General features: G+C 37.0%; 1 protein-coding gene across 1 annotated transcript; it reads right to left on the reverse strand.

Annotated features, from left to right (window-relative positions):
• Positions 1–6,186: 6,186 nt before the first annotated feature.
• On the reverse strand, positions 6,187–7,401 carry LOC150075320 (solute carrier family 35 member G1-like). Its single transcript, XM_090388446.1, has one exon. It carries the CDS (start codon positions 7,399–7,401, stop codon positions 6,187–6,189), a length of 1,215 nt encoding a protein of 404 aa, XP_090244572.1.
• Between the last annotated feature and the right edge of the window lie 3,451 nt (positions 7,402–10,852).

The raw sequence follows: 10,852 nt of genomic DNA on the forward strand, positions 1-10,852 counted from the left end.
GTGTGGAATAATAACTCGACTATCCAGTTGTCCCTATTAGACTTAGAAAAGCAAAAAGGTAGAGGGAAAGTAATGGTAGGAGCGGAAGAGGAAAAGAAACTGTGTAGAAGAATGAAAGGGACAGTAACTCCAACTCACACCACTCAAACTCCTCGAATAGGCAACGCTTCCCCAGTGGAGAAGGCTGTTTTTACCTATTCTTGGAAACTCCGGATATCATCAGGCTACCACTGGTGCCGTTTCAGGGCTATTTGGCCCTTCTTCTGTTTGGGTGCCCAAGTGATGGCAAAACAGTTATGTTGTTATTTGGTTTTTAGGAGCATTAGCAACTAAGGCCATATTGCTCCGGGATATGCGGTGGTCATCCCTTGACCTTTCCGCATACTCCGTATTTGGTGGTGACGGGCTCGAACCCCGGTCTAATCAAGAAGCGTGTGCTACACACTGCTGCTCCTTCCCACCTGGCTACGGAGGTGCACGCAAAACAGTTATGAAGTATAACTCCACAATATGAGAGAAGCCTGATGGTGTATGATGTATTTAGACTAAGATGCGTTTAGGGCTAAAGCCTCAAGCTGCGAGCAAATTTAGACTATGTATGTATTAAGGGCAATAGCATCATTAATACATAGCCATTTCTGAATAAACAAATATTTATAACGGGGCATCGTTTTAAGTAGTGCAATATCATGGCAACTCGTTGTGAAGGTATTCACAATATGAGATATAACTTAAAACGATGTCGCTTTATAAATATTCTGTTTTCAGAAATGGCTGTGTATTAAGGATGCTATTGCATTTAATATATACATAGTACCTTTAAGTAGTAATTCATTGCAAAATCAATACTGATTAAGATAAATTATCCATATTCGTATGCTTGAAACCAATTTAAGCATACGTCATTTCAGAGCGATAATTTTTGTTTTAAAGTTTATCTTTCGCTGATATAAACGTGTTTGTGTATGTTCTAATCGTGAGGATGGCGCGAAGGTTTAAAGTTACGCACAGAAATATTTCACTTAAATGATAGATGTCGCCACTACCTACCGATAACTACTAATAATGACCTTTTGGAGTAACGTGTGACGTTCTAATTTCATTTTAAACATGAACTGAGATTACCTCTATTCAAACCCATATACAGTTAAGATTTCTATACATAAACAAGTAAAGGTTTTAATATGTTAATTAAACTGCTAAATAAGCTTTGATGATCGATGTTAAGCAAGTTAACAAGACTCGGGATGCGAAAGTAATTTTAAATATTAATTGCACTCATGAAAAATGTAAAAGGGTAACGTTATGACTTGTCAATCGCGAAGGAACAGTTCAGAGCGGAAGAATATTAAGTAATGAGAAGCAGGCTGGAAAGCAAATGAGAAACATATTGGTAATTGCATGAAGAAAGGTTCTTAGTTTCATTAATTTGCATATAAGATGTGCGCATAGAAATGTAAGGGTCTCCTGCTACTATGCCTAGAACTTTTGTGCGTAAGCTACACTTGCTATGGAACATTCACAAACTTCAAGGAGTTAACATTAAGTGAATTGTTCCTTAAAAAGAAAATTGTCTTTATTCGTGTGCAATTGCAAAATCACTTTGGAGATTACCAGAAAGAAGTCAATGGCAATTTCCAAATGCTATTCCTTCTATTTGAAAGGGACTAACTCAGTTCTGCGTCTATCACTGTATTTTGACCCTAGATCTTTCCACTCGATAGACAATAGGCGAAGTCACACCACGATATTTATATATCAAAAATAAATGTGGTTGCAAATAACCCAAGCCAGGCGTGCATATCGGCAATAAAAGCTCCCCTTTATTTGAAAAATTCGAGTAGTCCGGAGAGTTTATTGTTTTAGTTTTCTTTGAGGAAATTAAGATCATAAGCTGTCACCGTATATCTAGGAATAAAACGATGCTTTTCGGATATCTTACAACTACTATACTGTGCTATGAGCAGTGAATGGTACAATATAATAGCAACGCAGCAGAAAAGTAAAAATTCCATAAGGTGTGGAATCTCCAGGGGCTGACTAAATTGGTCTGGGGAACTCATCCGGCTTTCGGGCCGTAAGTTCTCTCTTTCCGCAATGATGTCAATTACTTAGAAAACTACTGTACGCGTATTATTGTATGACATGTCAAAAATAACTAAAATCGGCATTACTGCCTTGTACATTTGTAGACACTCACCCAGTTTATAAATAATCTTCTGTGACAATATAATGGATTTTCCAGTTGTTTGGATATGTCTGTTGTGTTCAAGTCCATCAGACTAAAGAAACTTCTGAAGAACTGCTCAATGCAGCTAGCCCGTCCAACGGCGCTCACGCGTGAAATTATTCCAGGTTTTTCAGCCCGCGCAACATGCAGGTCAGTCCATGAACCCACTTGTATAAACATGATACACAATGTTCCAACGTGACCTATGTCGCTGATGCGACTAAACACAAGCTGTAATAAGCTGGTCTGGCTTTATATGAATACTATGATATTAGTATGGCTTTAATATACAGCATCAGATATAGTAAAGTTCCGTACAGTAATGCCTTTTTCAGACTAAAACCCCGACTATATCTGATAAAGTTTTAAATCAGGCATGTGCAGTATTTTTATTCGTTCTCTGGCTTTCCGCGGACATTAAATATCATGTTTATATAATTCCTTTGGCTTTGAAGTAAATAATATGGACAGGACAGTTGATAGCCTCGAAACATTTTTTTCTCCCTCCCTTCTTTCAGATAGTGATGTCGACTTACGAGTAGTACTAAATACGATGGTCTGTCAAATATGCCAGGTGGGCAGGAGCGGCAGTGCGTAGCACACGCTTCTTGATTAGACCGGGGTTCGAGCCCGTAACCACCAAATACGGAAAGGTCAGGGAATGACCACCGCATATCTCCGCAGCAATATGGCCTCAGTTGCTAATGCTCATAAAAACCAAATAAAAACTGTCAAATATGGAATGTTTTTCTTAATGGTGACCCTTTATTTTTCTACACGTGATCCTGCAGCATGTCCTGATGAAACAATTCCCATACGATTATCAAGGAAAGAACATTGGATTGCAAAAGTTAAAAATAAACTACACTCCGAATCAGTGGCGTAGCTACCATGTAGGCAGGCAAGGCAATTGCCTCCGGCTCCTTTAAGTGCCCGGCGTCTTTGGCTGTCTCCTCTTATTGCAATTTTCGTTAATTAAGCAGGGGGCCCGAACATGTTCTTTACCTCCGGGCCCGAAAAAGGGTAGCTACGCTACTGCTCCGAATATTGCATAAAAAGCACTCTGAGGTAAAGGCCTACTCTTGGCTCTACAGGGTGTTTCAGTTAAACGTTTCAGAACTTCTAAGAGGGGTAGGGTACATCCTGACAACTCGAAATCATATAGCAATGTGGGGTCGGAAATGCTTTCCTGAAGCGGTATTGTACACAGAAGTCGTCGTGCAGCACAGATTCGATTTTCGGTCAACGTATGGGCCGGCATTATGGGAGATCACCTCATCGGACCTTACCTGTTACCGTTTCGTCTAACCGGACCTATCTACTTGATCTTTCTGCAGCAAGTATTGCCACAACTTTTGAGAGATGAACAGATTTCTGCATCGACGAAACAGACAATGTGGTTCCAACATGATGGAGCCCCTGCCCATTATAGCGGAGATGTTCGTAACTACCTGGATGTCACATTTGGTCAACAGTGGATCGGACGTGGTGGTCCCGTGCGTTGGCCTGCTCGGTCACCCGACCTATCATGTCTTGATTTTTATTTCTGGGGTCATATGAAATCGCTAGTTCAAGACACCCCTGTTGACAATGCTGAGGAGCTGGTTGCAAGAATCGCAGTAGCTGCCGAAGAAATTCGAAATTCGCCTGGAGTATTCCAGAATGTTCGGATGTCCATGCGTCGGAGATGTGAGGCGTGCATTGTAGCCCGTGGAAGAAACTTCGAATTATTAAAACGATTTCTCACTTACGGTCTCTTTTCTTTATGGTGCTTCTGTGTACAACACCGCTTCAGGAAAGCATTTCCGACCCCACATTGCTATATGATTTCGAGTTGTCAGGATGTACCCTACCCCTCTTAGAAGTTCTGAAACGTTTAACTGAAACACCCTGTATAGTAGTAGTAGATTCTCCGGCACTAACCCCAGTGTGAAAACTTCAATATCATGACGAAACACCTATTTTTCATCCAGAGTAAAGAACTGATTATTCAAAAACAGTTTAAAGTTGCTCGAATGTAGAAAATCGCAAATGTTACTGCACGGCCTGAACACACTTCATTGCTATGTCGTAATCATCAGACCTGACCAGTAGCGTTTCCTTACACTTAAATTTCCTCCCAACATGTATCTTTAGTGTTTTTCGTGACTGCAGTCGCGTTATTCTCTTTCTTACATTCACATAGCATTACGTGATAAATGTTCTTATGACACCATGTTTTTTTTTTTCAAAAACTAAGTGGAGTTAGCCATTGTTAACTGGTTAAAACCCCATGCTTACACCGATGACCAACATCTACACAACTTAGCATAGAAATATTCCGTGTAATGTGAACAAGATACATATACAAATAAAATGAGTTTAAAATAACTAAGAAGCTTATTTATTGAGGAAAAACCACTAGAATATTTAAGAAAATGGTATCTAAACTTAAAAAAATAAAATCATCGCAAATATGAATTCGCATACCTGAATAAGCCTACTTTTGAAAATTCAGTTTGTAGAATTGCTGCTTTGATTGTAGTTTCGGAATCAATTATTTTACAAAAGCGAGAGAAATTTCAATTAAGAGTTAAATAGCATTCGTGTTCCAGATCTAACGAATTTACAATATTAAATATTATTCAGGTATCAACGGGTAAAGAAAGTGGGTGGAAATGTGAGTTTATAAAGTGCACTATTAACTCTTCGTGCAATCTACGGCCAATCTCTATTTTAAATGGTAATCCTAAATAAACCCTTGCGCCTTTAGTTCAATCATTGTGAATAAAGCATTTTCCGCTCTTGTAGATAGAACATTAAGAAGTTCCATAAAACAAGATCGCACAACAAAAAATGAAAGAACTAATTTCTCTTATTTTTGTAATACCGACCTGAACAAATTCGCTGCTGACCGGACTTACCGGAAAATAATTATGATGAGTAGGAGTAATCAGCAATGACTGACGTATACCTTGCATCTGTTCCTGTCTGATTGAGCTGGTGCTCTTATCTCGATGTTAAGCCAGCTCAATCAGATTTAACTCTCGTAAGGAGTTCTCCCATTTGTATTATAATATGTTTTCTTTGTAAAATTACCTTTTTGTAAATAATTGTTCAATTTTCCCATGTTTGGGAAACTGTAAGCCCCTGGCTTTATGGCCGTGAAGGGTAATAAAGATTATCTCTCTCTCTAATTCTGCGCGACCCTTACAAAACCACATCGATAGAAATACTTGTACTTCTGCATGCAGAAAAACTTATCCATACTGGTTTGTTCGTATTGACACCATCACGGTATATTATCCAAAGTTTGTAGTCAAACAATACTTTTGTTCAAAATAGTTGCTGAATTCTTATTTGTGGAGATTGTTGAAAAGGCAAAGTAGTCCCCCTCCCCCAACACATCGAAGGAACTGAAAACCAATGCAATTGCGAACACAGAATCAAACATTACAAAAGATGTCATTGAATATAATCAAGAGTCCGTTCATGTACTCAAAAAAAAGTGAACATTTAACATAATTTAATTACTTATGTTTATAATTAATTGATTGCGTAATGTGATGGTAAAGAATTTTAGTTACTGATATTTGTTGCACGAATTTTGAATCACCTTGCAGTATGGTGTTCTTTGCATAGGTTTACTTCATATTTTCGAGAGAAACTATGGAATGTGTGTGGGGGTGGGATATGATGATCTTGTTGACAGAACTAAACTTTATTTTAAAACGGCGAATTGACAATATTGCTCAGCTTATATTTCTTTAAGAAAAAATTTATTAAAGATCTCACACAGAAAACGTAATAAATGTCTGCATTTTGAACTACGTGCAAACCTTCACCTATAACATTTTAAAAGATATAAAAATGTCAATCAAAGAACAAAAAGTGAAGATAAACATAAAAACAAAAGTTACTTACATTTACTATTAACATTTAAAACGGTAAGAATGGGAAATTCTCATAACCGAACTTTAAATATGACTTGCTTTTAATGAGCTGTAAGTTTTATGTTCCTTGCTACGTAGTCTACTCCTGACACTGATCTGCTTTGAATGATTTCTGCAACACCATTTTTCCCATAGTTCAATTGTATTTAAGTTTTTCATGCCAGATCCCAGCAAAGCACTAAGTATGAACAGGGTCCCGATAATACTTACGATATTTGGAGTCACATTTTGGATAAATTTTTGTAAGATAAATGCCCACACAATCTCGGAAGTTAAAGCAATTGAAACTTTGCCTGCTTCTTCCATATATAACGCTACCACTAAAACCACCTCGCTAATGAACCCAATGAGAGAAATTAAGAAAACGAGCGTGCTTTCGATACCGCATTTCCATATTTGCAGTACCCCGAAAGAATATACCAACCCAAAAGACGACACCATACCTACAACCGCCCACCAGAAACTTACCACTAATGCAGAAACAGAATTTAGTCTTCTCAACACTATTAAAGCAACTGACTGAGCAATGGCGCCTACGATAGCCCCTACAATACCTTTAATAGAATCAGTCGGATTGCTGTAAAAACCGGAATCCCGGACTTCTCCAAATAGGAAGGTTGGAGATGCGACGAAGCACACTCCAATCGCTGATAAAAAGACACATAAAATATGAAACACGCCACAATATTCTTTCAAAAAGATCCAACCGATCAAGGTGGTGTAGATCGGCATACTGTAGAAGATAACTGATGCATCAGCCAATGGTAAATATGCGAATCCAAAATAATATCCAGCAACTGCAACGTTCCCAATTACAGAACGAATTAATAACCTGACGTTGGTGTCAGAATTATACCAAATCCTGTCCCTGCGGTAGACGAGAATCGGCAAGATAAATACCACAGCTCCCAGACTACGAAGACCAAAAATCTCAAGTGGGCCAATGCTTTTTACTTCGGAAACCATTACTCCTTTTACACTTCCCAGGAAGGCGCACAAGAGAGCGAGAATAATACCAAGATGTTGTATGTTTCTCGACTTGAAGGTTGAAGCTAAAGGTGTTGACGGTGTTTCTTTCCAAACGTCCTTTTGGTCATCGGGAAATTTTTCATCTGCCTTGCAATAATCATTGCTGACCGAAGCGCCCTGAACAACTATAACAGGTGTTGCATTCTTGAAACTATCTTCTTCTGTAGTTTGTTGAGATACGGTTGCAAAGCATAGTTCAGTAAGTATCATTTCAACCTAATTGGTACAAATGACAACGATAATACGTCTACCAGTAAGTATTCAAACGTATTTCTGCTAAATCTTAGCTTGTTATGGAACTTGGTATTCTAACTTCGCACTAAGCCAAACTATGAAATCTAAGAGCAAAACTGATTGGTTAAACCGAACAGTCCCAGTTGTTATCTACACATTTTATTCCTTCCCCTCCCCCAACACACAAACACCTCAGGTTCGCTGTTACTTTAATCAGGAAATAATTTATTGGTTTCGTTATGGGAGGAGAAAAAGGCACGCATTAAAAATGTTTTCAATATGTTTTTGCTATATACTGTTGTTCTACTTAGTTAAATTGCGTTAAAAATTAAAAGAATAAATAAATAGAAATAATAATTCAACTGGAACGCATTAATGAAACTTCTACGTACTTTACCTCAGAAAACACCAGCTGGCATTATTTAACAAAAAAAATCTTAACGCCCTCTAGTGTAAGAGTATAGATTAAGCGACTGTGGTCTGCTGCTACCGAATACTGCGTATGAGTGATTGCTACCGTTGACTTCCTTAAACGAACGAATGTAAGTCAGTTTTATTTGTTTAAAGTATATTTTACTTTCTGTTTTTTGTTTGTTTGAAGGGATGGGAGGTCTTGCTCTCATAAAAACACTTCAAGCCGTTGTTACCAGGTGCTAGTATTTAATTCTCACTAAAAATTACTGTAAAATGAAATCTGTGTTTTTCACACGGCGAAATATCATTTGAAAGCCCAGACAGGTTGAAAAAAGGAGATTAATTTCGAAATTACATATTTTTAGATCTGTGCAGTTGTAAGGAGTTGACTATATATTGTCAAAGCAGGCCTTCAATATTTTTGCCCACGATATTAACCGCAATTTGGTGATATTAGGCTGCATTCAATCAAATTAAATTGATTTTAGTTCACAAATTGGCCGTTATAGCACTATGGCGTAACAGTGAAATTCCAATGTTTTAACGTCTTTCAAATGAATAACCAATTTGATAATTGTACGATGCGTTTTACATGGATGAATGAATTCGGTAAGAGAATAGGATTTATATTTTTTCAAAAATAACTGTTAGTGATTATTAAGCGATAATATTATTGATATAAATGAGAGCCAATTAAATTAAGTTTCATCACAAACCTACTTATAATATGTAGGTTTGTGATGAAAGTTGGGATTAAAGGAATTCAACTGAATATTAAAATCTAACTTTTTTTTTTTCATAAGTAAGAAATAACTTGTTTGAAATAGTTTTTAGAGACTAATAATTCTCACAGCATAATTATCAGGAATTCTCAGATCAACTTTTTAAAATATTTTTAGTTTTACTTATCCTACTATAGAGTTGCGCTAACTCAAGTGATACACAGGATTAAATGACAAGATTACGTGTTCGGGTTTTAAACACTGTAATAATAATAAAAAGTTATAATTAGACATCGATTTTTATGATTATAACACTTAAAATTTGAGAATACCTGCCTTAGCTATTTTTCGATGGTTCAAGCACAGTCCTAAATGTTCACACTTCATGAAATTAGTTAAATTGGAACATGTAATGGACTTTTTTTTTTTTTTTTTTGGTAATTAAAAAAATTTTCAATCTCCTACCCCTTAAAAGTTTGGATTATCTCTGTACATATATGGAAATGGGACCACACCATGTTTTTAGAAGATGTTTTGTTGATTCCTGAGGACCTTTTTAGGGTACAGTTCAGATTTAATTATCCCCTAGTTCCATAAATTTTGAAAGGCAGCTGTGATCTTTGCAAAATTTTAGGACTTTTCTATGATATTCTTATAGAGCTGTCATGTCAATAAGTTAATGCTTATCGCGTGTGCACACTCCTTCCAACCTCCCCCCCCCCCCCCAAAAAAAATGCTACACAATCCTCACTTCACTGCCTACCCAACACGTCTTGAACATTGTGATGAGGTTTCGGTAAACACTTGATTATAAGTAGAGGAATTATAGCCAGCTTATTTGATAATCGAACGCTCATAAAATGTAAACCAAAAGAAAAACTAATGAAGTAATTATGTGCCATCCATATGAATTTTCTTGACTTGAACTTAAATTGTTCTCTTATTTTCGATTGCATCAAATCGGTAGTATCAAGAATTGGTGGTATAATTTCCGACGCCCAAGTTCTCTATACTAATAAAAACATTTGCAATCAAAATATTTGTTCCCTTTTCACTGTGTTTAAAATATTCATTTTTATTCAGAACAGTATTGAATAGAGCGCTAAAAGATTGTCAAGTTTATAAAGTGGAAAAATTTAATATTGAAAACCTCCGCCTATTCCCAAAGCCAATAAATAAGAGCGACTAAAAATAATTAAAGAATCTATGTAATTAATTGTAATTTTAGTTTAGTTTGCTCTGAGAAATAAAAATAAAAATTTTCGTAGTAATTAAAGAATCTATAAAGACTGTCAATTAAGGAGCTTAAAAGCTTGCCTAGAGGTAGTGACGCTACTTGACTGTTACGTAATCTACCCTTTTAGGCTGAGACCGACTCGGATAAATTGACGAAATTCATCTTCTACCCAGACAGTAGTGAGGTGAACATGAATATGTACTGTGCGCGAGTCCTCTGTGACAGTATTATGGGACTCATAAGAATGAGTGCACTTTTCACATGTTTGGCATAAAATCTCGTCGGAGACCGAACAATTGTTGATCCCAATCGGGATTGTGTTTAACAGATCTCAAGCGTAGGTGTGGAAAAGATTCATTAAAAGACCAACAAAATAATGCCTGATTGTAAAGTTATGAACCCCCCCCCCCCCCCATTTCAGTGTTCTCATATATTTGAAAGTTACTTATTGTAAATTCTTTTCTTAAAGCTGATTCTTAAAAGTATTTTAAGAATTTATCACAAAACTATAAATAAATAAAAACACGAGGCGTTGGAGACGACTTATGAACTGTTATAGAAATGATCATTCTCGTACACTGTCGACTCAAAACATTGACCACCTGCATGTTTTAACAGTCGGCCATCGCTCTCTACTTGTGGCATACGTGTCGCAGTGAGAACCGGTAAATGTGATACCTCATGTTTGTAGCATGAGGTCCATAAGAAGTATTTGACCGACATAGACAAGGAACGTGATCTAACTGACTTCCAAAGATGGATGATTGTCTGGTATCGGTTGAAAGGTATTACGGAAACTGTGAATCTTGTTCGCGGTGTTCCAAGAGTGGACAGTGTAATCTATCTTCTCACACAAGGATAAAACCCCTGCCCACAGTTGCACGTTAGAAAGTGGACAAATATCCGATTTTTTTTCATACAACAAATATTCCATTGAATGGCCTGCCAGAGTAGGCGCCTGTTCAAGATACCCATGCTTATGGCCACCCATCGCCAACAAAGCCTAAAGTTTGTATATGAACAGCGATCTTGGATCATTGAAGACTGGAAAAAT

The sequence above is a fragment of the Mastigoproctus giganteus genome, chromosome 14 (assembly GCF_048544385.1).
Source record: "Mastigoproctus giganteus isolate SK-2022 chromosome 14, ASM4854438v1, whole genome shotgun sequence".
In the NCBI taxonomy this organism is placed as follows: Eukaryota; Metazoa; Arthropoda; class Arachnida; order Uropygi; family Thelyphonidae; genus Mastigoproctus; species Mastigoproctus giganteus.

Bases quoted from the DNA above. Each gene is read 5' to 3' on its own strand.
- LOC150075320 (XM_090388446.1), bottom strand. From the start codon at position 7,401: ATGATACTTACTGAACTATGCTTTGCAACCGTATCTCAACAAACTACA.